Source organism: Abramis brama (genome assembly GCF_963993115.1).
Source record: "Abramis brama genome assembly, chromosome: 2".
NCBI classification, from domain to species: domain Eukaryota; kingdom Metazoa; phylum Chordata; class Actinopteri; order Cypriniformes; family Leuciscidae; genus Abramis; species Abramis brama.
This window is the reverse complement of record NC_139964.1, coordinates 29500318-29521307: the sequence shown is the minus strand read 5'-3', so window position 1 is coordinate 29521307 and position 20990 is coordinate 29500318. Positions and strand designations below refer to the sequence as shown.

Here is a 20990-nt window from a genome sequence, read left to right as displayed (position 1 = left end):
TGAGAAAACATCCTTAAAATGTTCGGTAAACATTACATTCAAATGTTTTCTTTAGAACATTAACCAAACTTGTAGGGAATGTTAGCGAAAGTTCTGAGAACGTTCCCTGCTAGCTGTGGAGGAGCTTCACCTAGATTTTGCTTTCGTTTTCCAATCATCATCAATTAATTCGTCTCTGACTCGCTAAACGCGGAAGAATAACAACAAACATAACTTTCGTTTCGTGGTAAGTTGGAACTCGCTAAATAGTCGATAACTTGCTTAACAGTCCAGCAGTTTCACTCTCGATTTCGATTTATATATAACGAGAGCGTGTTCTTCTGTCCACGGATGCATAAGACGCTGCTGGAGTCTGAAGGTTTATCCATCAGCTGTGAACATGTTGTGCTACTGGGGAGCGCAGGTCAGAGAGGGCTTCGGTCTCTCACAGCCTGAAGTCAAACATGGCAAATGTGGAATACGATCCGTGTGTCCGAAATCAGCAGTTCAGGACATGTCAGCTGGAAGGAGTTTTGTTGGATTTATCAGGAATGGGAAGGTCTCGGTCCTGAGATTGCGCGGTGAAAACAGTGATCACGATGGAAAACTAAGTATGATTTACATGACACCGTTTTTTATTCATAGAGACAGTTGACATCATTATATAATACTTAACAGATGAAAGTCTTGAATCTTTTATTTTCATATATAGACTATTCATATTTGATAGTAGTCTATGAGTAACTGTATAATATGTGTAATTTAGTAATGAAATTATATATATTTAAGCGTCTGTATACATGCTTACTGTCTGAACAGAAGTTGAACTGATAAAAATATATTATTTACTCCAGAGCAACCACAGTTAAAGAATGACAAAACCATATTCATATCGATTGTCTGTGGAGGAGCTGGTGCGGTTCTTCTTGCTGATGGAGGAAGAGTTCTTACTATGGACAAATCTATTGTGTGCAGGTATGTTTATGTAGCCATAACACTAACAGTATAAATGACCATGAATGATATTAACAACTGACAGCTTGTCTTTTCTCTGCAGTCCTCTTAAAGGTCTGGAAAACAGGCAGGTGATTCAGATCGCGTGTGGAGACCAGCATTCAATGGCACTAACCAAGGGTATTCACAACCATTTCATCTAACATCTGTTTTAATCTTTTGAAATCTTATGATTGACATAAAGTTATTGGCATTTGAGTGTAGATATACAGAGCTGTTGTTGGTCTTTCAGATGGTCAGCTGTTCGTATGGGGTGATAACACTCACGGTCAGCTGGGTTTGGATAAAAAACAGCCCAGCTCTCTGTCAGCTCAACCCGTGAAGAGTCTGTGTGGGATCCCACTGGCTCAGATCAGCGCTGGAGGAGACCACAGCTTTGTGTTGTCTCTCTCTGGAGTCGTGTTCGGATGGGGAAAGAACTCGGCAGGACAGCTGGGCCTCGGAGACACTACAGGTCTGAATGTTTCATCATGTAACTAAATCAGTAATAAAAGTATAAAAGAACATATAATTGTACTGCATTTGTGCAATACTGTGTCAAATCCATATGAAAGCATTGGAAGTGATGAATTTTCTGTTTTCCCACCACAGACAGACACGTCCCAACGGTTGTAAATAGTCTGAACCGAAAGAAAACTGTGTCCATCTCATGTGGAGGGGAACACACTGCCACTCTATCAAAGGTAGTGTTTTGTAATGTTTTAAATATCCATATTATAAATAATACTATATTTAGCATACAACAAACTGGACAGAAAATTTAATTAATTGTTTGTGTTTCAGGGCGGCACAGTATTCACATTTGGATCAGGAGGTTTTGGCCAGCTTGGGCACAACTCATTTAAAGACGAACATCATCCGCGGGTGGTTGCTGAACTCTGGGGATCTAAAGTGTCACAGGTCACATGTGGGAGGTAAACTAGACTTTTCATAAGCAATCAGTTTCAGTGCAGTAGTGCAGAATTATTTATATTTCTTCACATGGTTAACATGTCTAACGTTTGAGATCAGCTCAATGATTAGGCATTTGTTTCTTTCTTGAATAAAGACGTCACACACTCGTATCAGTCGAATCATCAAAGCTGATCTATTCATTTGGATGTGGGATGCAAGGGAAGCTGGGAAATGGAGAAATGATTAAGCAGTCTGTGCCTTTCCCTGTGGATCTGTCAACTGGTAATTAAATCAACATTTAGCAATAGGCTATTTCCTTATGAATACTTTTGTTCTCATGATGTTGCTCAGAAGTCTAAATTAAACTAAATGTTTGTTGCACACAGTATGTGATCATGCATACATGATTAAAAAACTCATCGCTGGGGAGAAGCATTCCTTTGCCTTGTTTTTTAAGGTTAGGTTTTCATTCACAAATTGTTTAATAATTAAATATTGCTCCACTGTGATTACTTATGTTTTTTTTATGTATATTGTAGGAACCTGGGAATGAGTCTAAACCAAATCCAAGCAGATGGATTTTGACATTAGATGAGAGAAAGATTGACCGATGGGTGTCTGGAAGTGATTCATGGAAAGTGATAAAGAAGTGAGTGTTTAAGTAGTTTTAACGACAGTGCTTTTTAACGATTGAGAAACTAATGCTAAAGGCTCCTGAGTTTATGTAAACTACTGTAGGTCCATGAAATATTTTTTTTATATAAAGTATAGTTGTTTACAGGGACATAAACAATGTGTTCTCCTCTGCTGCCTCTCTGAATGGAAGTTTCCTCAAAACAAGGTAATATCCTAATCGGAATAGGCAGTCTTATGTAGTAGTTCCTCCCTTTTGAGCCTAAAATGACTTCGATGTTAATGCAAGTGTCTGTCTTTGTAGTTGTGATGAACATTATCAGATGTCTGAGGAGCATTGTGGGTTGGATTTTGATCTGGTTAAAGCATCCTTTGCGAAGTTATCAAACAATGAAAGATTGATCTCAGAGGTAATGGTAAATCCAGCATTTACAAAAATGTTCATTACATTTTAAACAGTGAGATGCAGTTGATGTTTTTTCATACCTCAGGTAGTGAAGGTAGTTCAACAGAAACTGCTGCCGTCTCTGAATCCAAATCCAGCTGGTGTGGAAGCTCTGAGACTTTACCTTCTCCTCCCTGAGCTCATCAGAGGACTCCAGGAACAACAAAGAACTGAACTTACTAAAGCAATGGCCTCCAAAATCCTTGATCTGAATCCTGCTGTTCTCAAGGTGTTAGGTAAAGCTGGAGGACATTTACATCCTTTGTGTTGTTGTTCTTGTTCTATTTGTATTTTTATGTTATATGCATGTTGTATTCTCAGAGATGTACTGGTCCAAACTCCCTGATGATATGCTCAAAAACTTAGTCGACTTATTTCAAAAAGAGTCCGCTATGTCAATTGGCAGGATTTCTGTTGTCAAGATGGACTGGGAAATAGCGACACACCTGCCAAAATATGTGCGGATCCTTCAGATGGTCTATCAGGTGCCTTTATTAAACATTAGATCAAAATTAGATCAAAAGTAAACATTTAACCATATTATTATTATTATAGTAGTAGTTTCAATAACAGTGTTTCTGTTGGAAAGGTCTGCCGCAGTGCCCATAGAGACATCACAAAGAGTGATTTCATCGTTCATGAGGTCAATGGTCTCCTAGATGTGGTGAGAACAAAAACATTTAGAAAATCTACTGGTCAACCTATATGGGCTTTCAATGGCTGATGATGTTACTGTATCATCTACTGCAGGGGTGTCCAATGTCCTGCAGAGTTTAGCTCCAACTTGCAACTACTGCAAGATTCTAGTCATCCTGAAGACCTTGAACACCTTGTTTCAGTTGTGTTTAACTGGGATTGGAGCTAAACTCTGAAGGACAGTGAGGGATTGGACACCTCTGATTTATGGTATATCTTTTTAATATATAGATAAAAGTAAATATGGCAGCAATCACTGTATTTATCATACAAAAATGACTGAAATAACACAATTTATATATATATTTAGATTTTAGAAGTGACACAAGAGGGCACTACTACTCCTCTTACCCATGGTTATCTGCTGATAATTTCTGTATTGGTTGTGATATATTGATCAACCATTAATTCCCACTATAGATTATATAATTATGTTTATGTAACTATATAATTTTGTTTTCCCCAAATCAACAGCTGCAAACCATCAATGAAGATGCTAATAACGTGTGGTTTACCTGGACTGGACAAATCCAGGCATTGGTGGCACAGCAAAACTACTATTATGTGAGCTTCAAAGTGTTTTGGCCATATCTGATATGTATGTATGCACATTTCAGATCAAATAAGAATGATGTTCCTATTTCTTATGTTACAGACAATCTTAAAAAATCTCATATCACTTCCATGCATCTTTAACCTGGAGGCCAAATGTAGCTATATGAAGAACAGAGTATGGAAGGTAATTTTGTCTTGCCCTAAAAAATATCCTGGGAATTACTTTTGTGTCAATGAACTTTTTAAATAACAGAATGAAATGCTTTAATTGCAGGGTTGTTTTCAGCTGATTCTAAAACGCACAGCTCTGCTGGAGGATTGTTTCTCTCAGCTGAGAACAGCCAGCAAGCAACATCTCAGAGGATGTTGGCTAGCGGTAAGGAAAACAAAAACCATATGTTTTGATTCAGTAACATAGGATACAACTGGTTATTTTTTGTGTGCAGTTTTATTATACAAACTGTTACAAGCTGCAGTATTAATGGGTTATTTTGGTTATCTAACAGGTGTTTTACAAAGAGGATTTGAGAAAAACAGATGTGAACAAGAGAGACTTTTTTCTCAACGTGTTTAGAGAGCTTTGTGCGCCAGAATCTCAGCTGCTCAAGGAGAATGACAACAAAACTCTGAGCTGGTTCCCCACAAAGGTAAGGCAAATACTTTTCATGAGGTCATGCTAAAGGTGTCAATAGTGGTAACAAAGTTTAGTTAAGTCAAGTTACATACCTAAAGCCGGGTGCACACTGTACGATTTATAATAGTCCTTTATGACTGTTGCTGGTCAGATTGTACGAACATTGTCCCCGTTGTTTCACACTGTGGGATCTCAGTTGTCATTAATGTCAGACTGTAGGCTACAGCAGTCAAGAAAGACACATTAAAAATAGACCATAGGAGCCATTTTAATGCAATTATATATTTGTCCACTGGGTGGCATTCTGACAATGGTATATTAGGAGTACATGGGTAATGTATTGGTAGTGGTGAAGCGCACACAGTTTTTGACCATGCTAAACCATGCACTACGTGCAATATCTTGCACGAATATGCTGACCGTGCTTAATGGATTGTAATGTGTTGGACAGAGCTTAATGGTGCTTAGCCATGCTCAATCCATGCAACAATATGGACTATGGACAATATGTGTGTTGTATCTGCAAGGTATGGACTTCATATTTGTATGCTTTGAACTTCGAAGAATGAGACGCCACAGCAAGCTAATTGGAAGCAATGTTTATTGCAATAAACAAAAGACACTGTTTGCATCTTACATCTGTGTTCATGGAGTTTATAACTTACTTGCACACTCCTGTTACCAACACTAGTGACTTAATTGAAAGATGTAACAAGATTCTTTCGGAGGTTTACATCATCAATCTGTGTCGGTGACGTGAGCTGCATTTACATGCGGGATAGAAATGGTAGCTAGTTAATTTGGATCAAGGTTTCTCTTGAAAAGGAAACTGAATTTTTTTTTTAAAAAACGAAGACGTGTGTGTAGATCAAGTGGTGGTTTGTTGTCTCATAAATTATGTTTTATTAACAAGGTTCGGGAGGAGCACGTTCAGATAATTAACACAAGTGGAAAGCACTCAGCAATCAATGGTGAGAGGTATAAATACTCAGCAGTCTCACCTCATTCCACTGACAGTTTTTTGCAGCATCCCTCCACCACCCCTTCTCCACACTTCTAGTACTAAACACTTACATACGGGGGGAGTACTCTGGGTTCGGGCTGAACTCCGAGCTCGGAGCCCTCCCTCCGGACAGCACGCCATATACGCATTAAACTTACCCATTCAATTATATGTAAGTGTGAACTCGTGAAATTGTGTCATCAGGTTCTGCTCTCCTATTGGTTTTTGATTAGTCTAATGAAAAAGAATTTGTCTAAGATGGTCAAATCATGGCTAGAATCGTACAGTGTGAGACTGGCTTAAGGGGGGGACCAAGGTCTCAAGACTTTTTTTTTTTTAAGTTGAATTTCTTTTAACTTGAGCACAGTTTTAAAATGCTGTCATGTGCTAGACTCTACAAAAGACACGAGCACAAGGGTCAAACATGTACATTTATATTTTTTACATAGAAAACAATGGAAAGTAGCGCTAGATACCTAATGTGTCTTTTGTGTTTTCCCATTTATTTACATTTTTTTATTATTGTTCTCTTTGTCTTTAACCTCTTATTACCCCACTCCAGCTCAGCGTGGAGAAGGAGAAGTACTTCCTGTTTGGGATTCTGTGTGGCTTGGCCTTCAACAACAACTCTGTAGTGAATCTGCCTTTTCCTTTAGCTTTGTTCAAGAAGCTTCTCAATGTCAAACCATGTCTTGAAGACTTGATAGAGTTCAGTCCGGTTCTTGGCAAGTGAGTGTTTTTACAATCAATGTTATCTTGATTCTCTTGGTATATTTTTGTATAATAACTGCTAAAATGTACTTCCATGTTCTATGTATGTGCTGCTATCTATCATTAAGTAACATTGTTTAATGAATCTGAAACATGATATTCTCAGGAGTTTGCGGTACATTCTGGACTACAGCGATGACGTGAGGGAAATGGGCCCGTTATTCACGGTTAGTTTGTTTGATTCTTGCGTTATCATGTGCTGTAATGTAGCTTTTAAAGACATCAGGTCTCATTCACTAATAATTGTGTGGATTATTAAAATTTATACCCACAGGAGAACTTTTAATGAGAAATGTTCACCTAATTCACACCACATGCGAGTTTATGCAGATTTTGCATAACCATCTCCATATAAGGACTTTGTGCACTCTAAAGGCTAATGATTTATTAAGATGTGCTCTCGCTCTGCAGAAACCAGTTAAAAAAAACATAAAACATAAAATTCAGTTCAAACACAAGAAACACCTTTTACACACACTCAGATTACAGACCTCTCATTAAACAGCTGTACATAAACGTATCTGCATTTTTATGCAGAGGAACCTCGCAGTTCGAGCTAAAACTCGCCAATTTCTTTCTCTTTTATGATGAAATATATTTAGGATGAATTATCTATGAAATTTCATCTTAAAGGGCAATAATGCCATTTTTGTACAAGCTAATATGTTTCTTTAGGGTCTAAATGAAAAGTTTGTAATATACTTTAATTAAAAATTCTCATTAGTATTGTAAGAAAACACTCATTTTACCTGGTCAAAAACAGCTCTGTTTTCAGCACGCCGTTTAAGTGCATGTGTCTTTAAATGACAATGAGCTTTGCTCACCCCGCCCCTTTGTTCTGTGGGGCGTTTTGACCGACACAACAACACACGTGGAGTGTTGCCTTGACAACAGTTGAGGGTATATTTTGAAGAATGGCAGCGGGAGTCTCTGAGGACACTGTGCAACCGTATCAATTTGAACCGGATTTTGAATTTTGTGTTACCATTCATCTTCATGCAGTTATAACTGTTTTTTTGACATTACTTCTTAATCAGTAACAGACACCATCTACAAAAGTAAGCTTAGTGTAGTATTACCACGTTAACTTTAACACCTGCGTACACAGTTTGTAATAACACAATAACCATAACGCGTTGTTCATTATAAACTTGGGATTATGAATTATATTGAGAACGTCGTACATAGAAAACATGCCGTAATGTACCCTTAGTGTAAACCTTAGTCGCATTCAAGCGATTTGCAAAGATTAATATAAAGGTTAATAAAATTTACACTCACTTCTTCTGGAGGTGCAGCAGGAACACGAATAGTTGGTACCGATCCTTTTTTCAGGAGCAGCTTCTTAGCAAAACCAGCTTTATACTGACCCTCGTTTGTATAAGTCTGGTGTGTGAAATAATTTGCGCAATCATAAAAGCATTGACGTTGATCATGGGGAATATTCCCTTCGAAAACAAACTCAGCCACTGCGTCTTCAGCGGTTCGGATTTAGGAACATCAAAATGATGCTGTGTTCCTTATTACACCAAAGAGCAGAACACCACAATCGCTTAGACGCCATTCTGCTCATAGACAGTGCTCCAGCATATCAACAACGGCAGACTATGATTGACAGCTCGCTCACGAGCGAGGGCGGGTCTGTGTTGAAACGCTGCTGTCAATCAACAATCGTGGGAGGGGCGTCACAAGGTCGAACGGCTTGATTTGTGACAGGGGAAAACATATAAGAAGATTTAAAAAAAAAACACTGGATGGATTTTTATCATTTTATGTACAGGCACTGCCAACACACATTTCAGTACAATCAACTTGTAAAAGTGCATGTACCATTATATGACCCCTCTATGTTTATAATACATTTTTTTGGGGGGAAAATTAAAATTATCGTATGCAGATTTTGCACAAAAAAATGGTCTGCACACAAGGTTAGTAAATTATTATTAAAAATAAGTTTTTTTTTTTTATCTTTCTACATAAGATCACATGGGATGGAACAGAAGTCGAACTGGATCCAGCTGAGCCAGGAAAAGTTGTCACAAATTATAACAGGTCAGGGTTATAGTTTTATAAAGAAATCTAATTTTACTGAGATGCCCTGTCACTAAAACATGATCGTATTATTTTTGCTTAACCTTAATCTTGGACATATGGCTAATATTTGATAATTTTGCTAAGATGCATTTTTAAAAAATCTAATTTCTGCAACAGAACAGAATTTGTGGACAAGTATGTGGATTATATCCTGAATAAATCAGTAGAGGAAGTGTTTGAAGAATTCAAGAGAGGCTTCTTCAGTGCGTGTGACCGATGCTTGGTGGAGATGTTTGAGCCAGACGAGCTGAGAGGAGTTCTGGTGGGCAATGAGGAATATGACTGGGACATCCTCAAAAAGGTCCACGATAACACGTCAAACAAAAGTCAAAACTACTATGCTCTTGACATTGTGAACAAGTAAATACTGACTACATATACATTTTGATCATTAGAACACAACATATGAAGGACCATTTTATGCTGAGCATCCAACCATCATCTCCTTCTGGGAGGTGTTTGATGAACTGACACCAAATGAGAAGAAGGCCTTTCTATGTAAGTTCACTAGTGATTATCCTGAATGGTGGTGTGGTTGTGTCTAGTAATCTTGTCTAGTTTGCCAGAACACATTCAGAGTGCTTTCAAATAAATCTCTCCCCTGTTTTCCTCTCTGAAGTGTTCATAACAGGGTTTGAGAAAGTGCCCATTCTGGGTATGAGTGCGGTGAAGATGAGAGTGAGATCTCTGTTCAACTTTACTCAGGATCATCTACCAGAAGCTCTTACCTGCCATACTCTGTTAGATCTTCCTGTTTATCAGAACAAGGAAACACTCAGGGCTAAAGTCATTGAAGCCATCAACCACAAGAGGGGGTTCTGGGAAGAATAAGACTGGAGTTCTGAGAGCATCCGTGGACGCAAGTCACAGATCTAATAACTTGATACTTGATCTTTGATCAAAGCATTAGCAATGTCTTGAACACTGGTGGACCAAACCATTTTTAGGGGGGTATTTAATTAAAGTATTTAAAGGGATATAAGTGAATAAAGTAGAACTCTAAAAGAACCATAATGTAGGCTATAGGCCTACTTAAAAATATACTTGAACATTAATTAAGTAGGCTAGCCTATACTTCATAAAAAAAACTTGAAGTAGGCTATACTTCTTTTTCGTAAGGGAAATCATAAATCAGATGTAGCCTATGTAGGCTACAATAACATTACATTTAAATAGAAGCTACATTGTGTTTAATTTGTCGTTTAATATATCTAATATGTTGTTGTTAGTGCCGAGAATTTTCACGTGAATAAATAAATCCGAGTCATCCGACTATTCTACTTTAATGGTCCAGTGTTGCCAAGCGTTAGAATTAAAGACTTTGAGCTCTAAAAGAAGTATTATGTTTATCAGTGGTTGTATATCAAGCAGGGCCACGTTTGCAGTTTGTTTTGTGATTTCATCGGAACGAATAGTCTCTCCAAAACGGATTGAAGCGCGCGTCCGTGTGAAGACTGTGTCAAGAGAACACTGTATCCGCGCCACTGATCACAGCGGCAACGAGCACTTCTCCAGTAGGGGATCACTTGATTTAAAAAAACAACACATTTTAGCGCTAGATCGCCTCTTATTTAACAGACGAACGAAATGAATGCTCTGCTAGAGTTAAGTGGAGATGTTTTATTTATTTGTATTGGTAACCATACATCCGTGCCGCGAGATGTTTCAAAAGTGGTGGGGACACAATCGACCCTGGCAAAAAATGGTGGGGACATGTCCCACCTGCAAATTACGCCTATGGGTGTGGAGGAGCTTCACCTAGATTTTGCTTTCGTTTTCCAATCATCATCAATTAATTCGTCTCTGACTCGCTAAACGCGGAAGAATAACAACACAAACATAACTTTCGTTTCGTGGTAAGTTGGAACTCGCTAAATAGTCGATAACTTGCTTAACAGTCCAGCAGTTTCACTCTCGATTTCGATTTATATATAACGAGAGCGTGTTCTTCTGTCCACGGATGCATAAAACGCTGCTGGAGTCTGAAGGTTTATCCATCAGCTGTGAACATGTTGTGCTACTGGGGAGCGCAGGTCAGAGAGGGCTTCGGTCTCTCACAGCCTGAAGTCAAACATGGCAATCATGGAATACGATCCGTGTGTCCGAAATCAGCAGTTCAGGACATGTCAGCTGGAAGGAGTTTTGTTGGATTTATCAGGAATGGGAAGGTCTCGGTCCTGAAATTGCGCGGTGAAAACAGTGATCACGATGGAAAACTAAGTATGATTTACATGACACCGTTTTTTATTCATAGAGACAGTTGACATCATTATATAATACTTAACAGATGAAAGTCTTGAATCTTTTATTTTCATATTTATAGACTATTCATATTTGATAGTAGTCTATGAGTAACTGTATAATATGTGTGATTTAGTAATGAAATTATAATTATTTAAGCGTCTGTATACATGCTTACTGTCTGAACAGAAGTTGAACTGATAAAAATATATTATTTACTCCAGAGCAACCACAGTTAAAGAATGACAAAACCATATTCATATCGATTGTCTGTGGAGGAGCTGGTGCGGTTCTTCTTGCTGATGGAGGAAGAGTTCTTACTATGGACAAATCTATTGTGTGCAGGTATGTTTATGTAGCCATAACACTAACAGTATAAATGACCATGAATGATATTAACAACTGACAGCTTGTCTTTTCTCTGCAGTCCTCTTAAAGGTCTGGAAAACAGGCAGGTGATTCAGATCGCGTGTGGAGACCAGCATTCAATGGCACTAACCAAGGGTATTCACAACCATTTCATCTAACATCTGTTTTAATCTTTTGAAATCTTATGATTGACATAAAGTTATTGGCATTTGAGTGTAGATATACAGAGCTGTTGTTGGTCTTTCAGATGGTCAGCTGTTCGTATGGGGTGATAACACTCACGGTCAGCTGGGTTTGGAGAAAAAACAGCCCAGCTCTCTGTCAGCTCAACCTGTGAAGAGTCTGTGTGGGATCCCACTGGCTCAGATCAGCGCTGGAGGAGACCACAGCTTTGTGTTGTCTCTCTCTGGAGTCGTGTTCGGATGGGGAAAGAACTCGGCAGGACAGCTGGGCCTCGGAGACACTACAGGTCTGAATGTTTCATCATGTAACTAAATCAGTAATAAAAGTATAAAAGAACATATAATTGTACTGCATTTGTGCAATACTGTGTCAAATCCATATGAAAGCATTGGAAGTGATGAATTTACTGTTTTTCCACCACAGACAGACACGTCCCAATGGTTGTAAATAGTCTGAACCGAAAGAAAACTGTGTCCATCTCATGTGGAGGGGAACACACTGCGACTCTATCAAAGGTATGTTTTGTAATATTTTAAATATCCAGATTATAAATAATACTATATTTAGCATACAACAAACTGGACAGAAAATTTAATTAATTGTTTGTGTTTCAGGGCGGCACAGTATTCACATTTGGATCAGGAGGTTTTGGCCAGCTTGGGCACAACTCATTTAAAGACGAACATCATCCGCGGGTGGTTGCTGAACTCTGGGGATCTAAAGTGTCACAGGTCACATGTGGGAGGTAAACTAGACTATAAGCAATCAGTGTTTCAGTGCAGTAGTGCAGAATTATTTCTATTTCTCACATGGTTATCATGTCTGATGTTTTGAGATCAGCTCAGTAATTAGGCATTTGATTCTTTCTTGAATAAAGACGTCACACACTCGTATCAGTCGAATCGTCAAAGCTGATCTATTCATTTGGATGTGGGATGCAAGGGAAGCTTGGAAATGGAGAAATGATTAAGCAGTCTGTGCCTTTCCCTGTGGATCTGTCAACTGGTAATTAAATCATCATTTAGCAATAGGCTACTTCCTTATGAATACTTTTGTTCTCATGATGTTGCTCAGAAGTCTAAATTAAACTAAATGTTTGTTGCACACAGTATGTGATCATGCATACATGATTGAAAAACTCATCGCTGGGGAGAATCATTCCTTTGCCTTGTTTTTTAAGGTTAGAGTTTTCATTCACAAATTGTTTAATAATTAAATTATTGCTCCACTGTGATTACTTATGTTTTTTTTATGTATATTGTAGGAACCTGGGAATGAGTCTAAACCAAATCCAAGCAGATGGATTTTGACATTAGATGAGAGAAAGATTGGCCGATGGGTGTCTGGAAGTGATTCATGGAAAGTGATACAGAAGTGAGTGTTTAAGTAGTTTTAACGACTTGAGATACTAATGCTAAAGGCTCCTGAGTTTATGTAAACTACTGTAGGTCCATGAAATAGTCTTTCTTAACATAATTAAATCAAGAAAAATGTGCCAACGAGGTGATGAATTTTAGACAGGAATTAATATCAATAGATTATACATTTTTTTATTTAAAGTATAGTATAGTTAAAGTTTAAAGTACTGTTGTTTACAGGGACATAAACAGAGTGTTCTCCTCTGCTGCCTCTCTGAATGGAAGTTTCCTCAAAACAAGGTAATATCCTAATCTGAAGGCAGTCTTATGTAGTAGTTCCTCCTTTTTGAGCCTAAAATGACTTAATGCAAGTGTCTGTCTTTGTAGTTGTGATGAACATTATCAGATGTCTGAGGAGCATTGTGGGTTGGATTTTGATCTGGTTAAAGCATCCTTTGCGAAGTTATCAAACAATGAAAGGTTGATCTCAGAGGTAATGGTAAATCCAGCATTTACAAAAATGTTCATTACATTTTAAACAGTGAGATGCAGTTGATGTTTTTTCATACCTCAGGTAGTGAAGGTAGTTCAACAGAAACTGCTGCCGTCTCTGAATCCAAATCCAGCTGGTGTAGAAGCTCTGAGACTTTACCTTCTCCTCCCTGAGCTCATCAGAGGACTCCAGGAACAACAAAGAACTAAGCTTACTAAAGCAATGGCCTCCAAAATCCAGGAACAACAAAGAACTAAGCTTACTAAAGCAATGGCCTCCAAAATCCAGGAACAACAAAGAACTAAGCTTACTAAAGCAATGGCCTCCAAAATCCAGGAACAACAAATAACTGAGCTTACTAAAGCAATGGCCTCCAAAATCCTTGATCTGAATCCTGCTGTTCTCAAGGTGTTAGGTAAAGCTGGAGGACATTTACATCCTTTGTGTTGTTGTTCTTGTTCTACTTGTAATTTTATGTTATATGCATGTTGTATTCTCAGAGATGTACTGGTCCAAACTCCCTGATGATATGCTCAAAAACTTGGTCGACTTATTTCAAAAAGAGTCTGCTATGTTAATTGACAGGATTTCTGTTGTCAAGTTGAACTCTGACATAGAGAAACACCTACTAAAATATGTGCGGATCCTTCAGATGGTCTATCAGGTGCCTTTATTAAACATTAGATCAAAATTAGGTCAAAAGTAAACATTTAACCAGATTATTTTGATAGTAGTTTCAATAACAGTGTTTCTTTTGTAAAGGTCTGCCGCAGTGCCCACAGAGACATCACAAAGAGTGATTTCATCGTTCATGAGGTCAATGGTCTCCTAGATGTGGTGAGAACAAAAACATTTAGAAATTCTACTGGTCAACCTATATGGGCTTTCGATGGCTGATGATGTTACTGTATCATCTACTGCAGGGGTGTCCAATGTCCTGCAGAGTTTAGCTCCAACTTGTCCCAACATTCCTGTCTAGAATGTTCTAGTCATCCTGAAGACCTTGAACACCTTGTTTCAGTTGTGTTTAACTGGGATTGGAGCTAAACTCTGAAGGACAGTGAGGGATTGGACACCTCTGATTTATGGTATATCTTTTTAATATATAGGTAACAGTAAATATGTCAGCAATCACTGTATTTATTTAACAAAAATGACTGAAATTACTCAATTTATATATATATAAAACAATTATCAATTGACAGGACTGTTGTTAGATTTTAGAAGTGTCAAAAGAGGGCACTACTACTCCTCTTACCCATGGTTATCAGCTGATAATTTCTGTATTGGTAATGATATTTTGATCCACCATTAATTCCCACTATAGAAAAAAACAACAGATAATTTTGTTCCCCCCAAATCAACAGCTGCAAACCATCAATGAAGATGCTAATAACAACAGGCAGGGGGTTGCCTTGACTACTGGACAAATCAAGACATTGGTGGCACAGAAAAACTACTATAATGTGAGCTCCAAAGTCTTTTGGCCATATCTGATATGTATGTATGCACATTTCAGATCAAGTAAGCATGATGTTACTATTTATTTTATTACAGACAATCTTAGAAAATCTTATATCACTTCCATGCATCTTTAATCTGGAGGCCAAATGTAACTATATGAAGAACAGAGTATGGAAGGTAATTTTGTCTTGACCTAAACAAAAATCCTGGGAATTACTTTTTATGTCCATATACTTTTTAATCACAGAATGAAATGCTTTAGTTGCAGGGTTCTTATGAGCTGACTCTGAGACGCACAGCTCTGCTGGAGGATTGTTTCTCTGTGCTGAGAACAGCCAGCAAGCAACATCTCAGAGAATGTTGGCTGGCGGTAAGGAAAACAAAAACCATATGTTTTGATTCAGTAACATACAACAGGTTATTTTTTTGTGTGCAGTTTTATTATACAAAATGTTACGAGCTGCAGTATTAATGAATTATGTTGGTTATCTAACAGGTGTTTTACACAGAGGATTTGAGAAAAACAGATGTGAACAAGAGAGACTTTTTTCTCAACGTGTTTAGAGAGCTTTGTGCGCCAGAATCTCAGCTGCTCAAGGAGAACGACAACAAAACTCTGAGCTGGTTCCCCACTAAGGTAAGGCAAAGAGTTTTCATGCGGTCATGCTAAAGATGTCAATAGTGGTAACAAAGTTTAGTTAAGTCAAGTTACATACCTAAAGCCGGGTGCACACTGTACGATTTATAAAAGTCCTTTATGACTGTTGCTGGTCAGACTGTACGAACATGGTCCCCGTTGTTTCACACTGTGGGATCTCAGTTGTCATTAATGTCAGACTGTACAGCAGTCAAGAAAGACGCGTTGAAAATAGACAGAAGAAGACTTGTAGGAGCCATTTTAATGCAATTATATATTCGTCCACTAGGTGGCATTCTGACAATGGTATATTAGGAGTACATGGGTAATTAGACAACAGGTATTGGTAGTGGTGAAGCACACAGTTTTTGACCATGCTAAACTATGCACTACAGTATGTGCAATATCTTGCAAGAACATGCTGACCGTGCTTAATGGATTGTAATGTGTTGGACAGAGCTTAACGGTGCTTAGCCATGCTCAATCCATGCAACAATATGGACTATGGACAATCTGTGCGCTGTATCTGCAAGGTATGGACTTCATATTTGTATGCTTTGAACTTCAAAGAATGAGACACCACAGGAAGCTAATTGGAAGCAATGTTTATTGCAATAAACAAAAGACACTGTTTGCATCTTACATCTGTGTTTATGGAGTTTATACACGTTAATTACTTGCACACTCCTGTTACCAATACTAATGACTTAATTGAAAGATGTAACAAGATTCTTTCGGAGGTTTACATCATCAATCTGTGTCGGTGACATGAGCTGCATTTACATGCGGGATAGAAATGGTAGCTAGTTAATTTGGATCATGGTTTCTCTTGAAAAGGAAACTGAAAAAAAAAAAAAAAAACGAAGACGTGTGTAGATCAAGTGGTGGTTTGTTGTCTCATAAATTGTGTCATCAGGTTCTGCTCTCCTATTGGTTTTTGATTAGTCTAATGAAAAAGAATGTGTCTAAGACGGTCAAATCATGGCTAGAATCGTACAGTGTGAGACTGGCTTGGGGGGGACCAAGGTCTCAAGACTTTTTTTTTTTAAGTTGAATTTCTTTTAACTTGAGCACAGTTTTAAAATGCTGTCATGTGCTAGACTCTACAAAAGACATGAGCACAAGGGTCAAACATGTACATTTATATTGTTTACATAGAAAAACAATGGAAAGTAGCGCTAGATACCTAATGTGTCTTTTGTGTTTTCCCATTTATTTACATTTTTTTATTATTGTTCTCTTTGTCTTTAACCTCTTATTACCCCACTCCAGCTCAGCGTGGAGAAGGAGAAGTACTTCCTGTTTGGGATTCTGTGTGGCTTGGCCTTCAACAACAACTCTGTAGTGAATCTGCCTTTTCCTTTAGCTTTGTTCAAGAAGCTTCTCAATGTCAAACCATGTCTTGAAGACTTGATAGAGTTCAGTCCGGTTCTTGGCAAGTGAGTGTTTTTACAATCAATGTTATCTTGATTCTCTTGGTATATTTTTGTATAATGACTGCTAAAATGTACTTCCATGTTCTATGTATGTGCTGCTATCTATCATTAAGTAACATTGTTTAATGAATCTGAAACATGATATTCTCAGGAGTTTGCGGTACATCCTGGACTACAGCGATGACGTGAGGGAAATGGGCCCGTTATTCACGGTTAGTTTGTTTGATTCTTGCACATGTGCTGTAATGTAGCTTTTAAAGACATCAGGTCTCATTCACTAATAATTCTGTGGATTATTAAAATTAATACCCACAGGAGAACTTTTAATGAGAAATGTTCACCTAATTCACACCACATGCGAGTTTATGCAGATTTTGCATAACCATCTCCATATGAGGACTTTCTGCACTCTAAAGGCTAATGATTTATTAAGATATGCTCTCGCTCTGCAGAAACCAGTTAAAAAAAACAGAAAACATAAAATTTAGTTCAAACGCAAGAAACACCTTTTACACACACCCAGATTACAGACCTCTCATTAAACAGCTGTACATAAACGTATCTGCATTTTTATGCAGAGCAACCTCGCAGTTCAAGCTAAAACTCGCCAATTTCTTTCTCTTTTATGATGAAATATATTTAGGATTAATTATCTATGAAATTTCATCATAAAGGGCAATAATGCCATTTTTGTACAAGGTAATATGTTTCTTTAGGGTCTAAATGAAATGTTTGTAATATACTTTAATTAAAAATTCTCATTAGTATTGTAAGAAAACACTCATTTTACCTGGTCAAAAACAGCTCTGTTTTCAGTATGCCGTTTAAGTGCATGTGTCTTTAAATGACAATGAGCTTTGCTCACCCCGCCCCTTTGTTCTGTGGGGCGTTTTGACCGACACAACAACACACGTGGAGCGTTGCCTTGACAACAGTTGAGGGTATATTTTGAAGAATGGCAGCGGGAGTCTCTGAGGACACTGTGCAACCGTATCAATTTGAACCGGAGTCAGAATTTTGAATTTTGTGTTACCATTCATCTTCATGCAGTTATAACTGTTTTTGACATTACTTCTTAATCAGTAACAGACACCATCTACAAAAGTAAGCTTAGTGTAGTATTACCACGTTAACTTTAACACCTGCGTACACAGTTTGTAATAACACAATAACCATAACGCGTTGTTCATTATAAACGTGGGATTATGAATTATATTGAGAACGTCGTACATAGAAAACATGCCGTAATGTACCCTTAGTGTAAACCTTAGCCGCATTCAAGCGATTTGCAAAGATTAATATAAAGGTTAATAAAACTTTACACTCACTTCTTCTGGAGGTGCAGCAGGAACACGAATAGTTGGTACCGATCCTTTTTTCAGGAGCAGCTTCTTAGCAAAACCAGCTTTATACTGACCTCGTTTGTAAAGCAGTCTGGTGTGTGAAATGATTCGCGCAAACATGAAAGCATTGACGTTGATCGTGGGGAATATTCCCTTCGAAAACAAACTCAGCCACTGCGTCTTCAGCGGTTCGGATTTAGGAACATCAAAATGATTCTGTGTTCCTTATTACACCAAAGAACAGAACACCACAATCGCTTAGACGCCATTCTGCTCATAGACAGTGCTCCAGCGTATCAACAACGGCGGACTATGATTGACAGCTCGCTCACGAGCGAGGGCGGGTCTGTGTTGAAACGCTGCTGTCAATCAACAATCGTGGGAGGGGCGTCCGACCTTGTGATGTCACAAAATCGAACGGCTTGATTTGAGACAGGGGAAAACATATAAGAAGATTAAAAAAAAAAAACACTGGATGGATTTTTATAATTTTATGATGGTTGTGTACAGGCACTGCCAACACACATTTCAGTACAATCAACTTGTAAAAGTGCATGTACCATTATATGACCCCTCTATGTTTATAATAAAAAATTTTGGGGGGAAAATTTAAATTATCGTATGCAGATTTTGCACAAAAAATGGTCTGCACACAAGGTTAGTAAATTATTATTAAAAATAAGTTTTTTTTTTTATCTTTCTACATAAGATCACATGGGATGGAACAGAAGTCGAACTGGATCCAGCTGAGCCAGGAAAAGTTGTCACAAATTATAACAGGTCAGGGTTATAGTTTTATAAAGAAATCTAATTTTACTGAGATGCCCTGTCACTAAAACATGATCGTATTATTTTTGCTTAACCTTAATCTTGGACATATGGCTAATATTTGATAATTTTGGGAAGATGCATTTTTAAAAAATCTAATTTCTGCAACAGAACAGAATTTGTGGACAAGTATGTGGATTATATCCTGAATAAATCAGTAGAGGAAGTGTTTGAAGAATTCAAGAGAGGCTTCTTCAGTGCGTGTGACCGATGCTTGGTGGAGATGTTTGAGCCAGAGGAGCTGAGAGGAGTTCTGGTGGGCAATGAGGAATATGACTGGGACATCCTCAAAAAGGTCCACGATAAAGCATGTCAAACAAAAGTCAAAACTACTATGCTCTTGACATTGTGAACAAGTAAATACTGACTACATATATATATTTTGATCATTAGAACACAACATATGAAGGACCATTTTATGCTGAGCATCCAACCATCATCTCCTTCTGGGAGGTGTTTGATGAACTGACACCAAATGAGAAGAAGGCCTTTCTATGTAAGTTCACTAGTGATTATCCTGAATGGTGGTGTGGTTGTGTCTAGTAATCTTGTCTAGTTTGCCAGAACACATTCAGAGTGCTTTCAAATAAATCTCTCCCCTGTTTTCCTCTCTGAAGTGTTCATAACAGGGTTTGAGAAAGTGCCCATTCTGGGTATGAGTGCAGTGAAGATGAGAGTGAGATCTCTGTTCAACTTTACTCAGGATCATCTACCAGAAGCTCTTACCTGCCATGCTCTGTTAGATCTTCCTGTTTATCAGAACAAGGAAACACTCAGGGCTAAAGTCATTGAAGCCATCAACCACAAGAGGGGGTTCTGGGAAGAATAAGACTGGAGTTCTGAGAGCATCCGTGGACGCAAGTCACAGATCTAATAACTTGATACGTGATCTTTGATCAAAGCATTAGCAATGTCTTGAACACTGGTGGACCAAACCATTTTTAGGGGGGTATTTAATTAAAGTATTTAAAGGGATATAAGTGAATAAAGTAGAACTCTAAAAGAACTAAAATTTATTGTAATCAACTTGAACTATTTGCAAATAATATTTTTATTTAAAAATATGCACACACTTACTCATAATTGTATGCCTAATATGTGGAATGTTAATTCCACATATGGAATGAGCTGTGTTAATGTTTCTTGTCTCGTCACATTCAGTTATGAATTACATGAATCACATAAGTTATGTAAATGGTGTTTACAAATGTATTTTTTTATAACAAAGTTTACATTTATATCTGAAAACACATAAAGATTTCTGTTGGCAAGACGTTTCTGTTTACAGTGCTTTGACACAAGATTGGGTTCTTTTCCAAATGCTATGTAACGTGTTGTATTTATGAACTTAATTAAAATAAACATGTCTTAATAATAAAATGTTTGTTTGTTTATTTATTTTTACAAACCAAGATTATAGCAATGAAATATTTACATTTTTCCAACACAGATTTGTTTCTTGCCTGGCCTGGCTTAAAAAAAAAAAAAAAAAAGGACCAAGCTAAATGTTGGACTCTATAAAAAAAAATAGTATAATAAACTAATTCTTTAAATATAAAATCCTTATAAAGAACATCTACGACTAGGGCAAAATGAAAAAAATAGATGAAAAATCCAGTCCTCATCCAGTATGACATAGTTTAAGAGAATATAACTAGCATAAGTAAAACTAACAAGCATTTCCACAAAATGGTAAATAAATACCCTGCAAAAATCTAATAATAAATATATTGTAGTATATTGTATTCAGTGGAATATATTGTCTCATTTCCATCTTATTTGTTGTTTTTCCATTTCGTGTACATTGAATGAAAAAAAAAAGTTAATCTTCTATACAGCATGTTTGTTGTTAAACTATATTCAAAAAATTACACATCAGGAACACGTACAAAATGACAAAACTGTGCTCAGTGTCGCCCT

General features: G+C 37.5%; 2 protein-coding genes across 2 annotated transcripts; both read left to right on the top strand.

Annotated features, from left to right (window-relative positions):
• The first annotated feature begins 266 nt into the window (after nucleotides 1-266).
• LOC311077992 (putative E3 ubiquitin-protein ligase HERC4) lies at nucleotides 267-9709 on the top strand. The gene is made up of 24 exons (XM_084106638.1): nucleotides 267-590; nucleotides 834-954; nucleotides 1037-1113; nucleotides 1226-1447; nucleotides 1585-1676; nucleotides 1777-1907; nucleotides 2042-2169; nucleotides 2274-2344; nucleotides 2427-2536; nucleotides 2669-2728; nucleotides 2825-2930; nucleotides 3012-3201; nucleotides 3287-3450; nucleotides 3555-3629; nucleotides 4136-4225; nucleotides 4317-4400; nucleotides 4491-4592; nucleotides 4723-4863; nucleotides 6416-6582; nucleotides 6731-6791; nucleotides 8606-8676; nucleotides 8836-9019; nucleotides 9114-9216; nucleotides 9338-9709. Exons 1-24 carry the CDS (start codon nucleotides 380-382, stop codon nucleotides 9547-9549), a joined length of 2973 nt encoding a protein of 990 aa, XP_083962764.1. The 5' UTR covers nucleotides 267-379; the 3' UTR covers nucleotides 9550-9709.
• A 499-nt stretch (nucleotides 9710-10208) lies between these two features.
• LOC311075872 (putative E3 ubiquitin-protein ligase HERC4) lies at nucleotides 10209-20059 on the top strand. The gene is made up of 24 exons (XM_084103541.1): nucleotides 10209-10938; nucleotides 11184-11304; nucleotides 11387-11463; nucleotides 11576-11797; nucleotides 11935-12026; nucleotides 12126-12256; nucleotides 12389-12516; nucleotides 12621-12691; nucleotides 12776-12885; nucleotides 13110-13169; nucleotides 13257-13362; nucleotides 13444-13777; nucleotides 13863-14026; nucleotides 14125-14199; nucleotides 14730-14828; nucleotides 14920-15003; nucleotides 15089-15196; nucleotides 15323-15463; nucleotides 16736-16902; nucleotides 17051-17111; nucleotides 18952-19022; nucleotides 19182-19365; nucleotides 19464-19566; nucleotides 19688-20059. Exons 1-24 carry the CDS (start codon nucleotides 10728-10730, stop codon nucleotides 19897-19899), a joined length of 3132 nt encoding a protein of 1043 aa, XP_083959667.1. The 5' UTR covers nucleotides 10209-10727; the 3' UTR covers nucleotides 19900-20059.
• The last annotated feature ends 931 nt before the right edge of the window (nucleotides 20060-20990 follow it).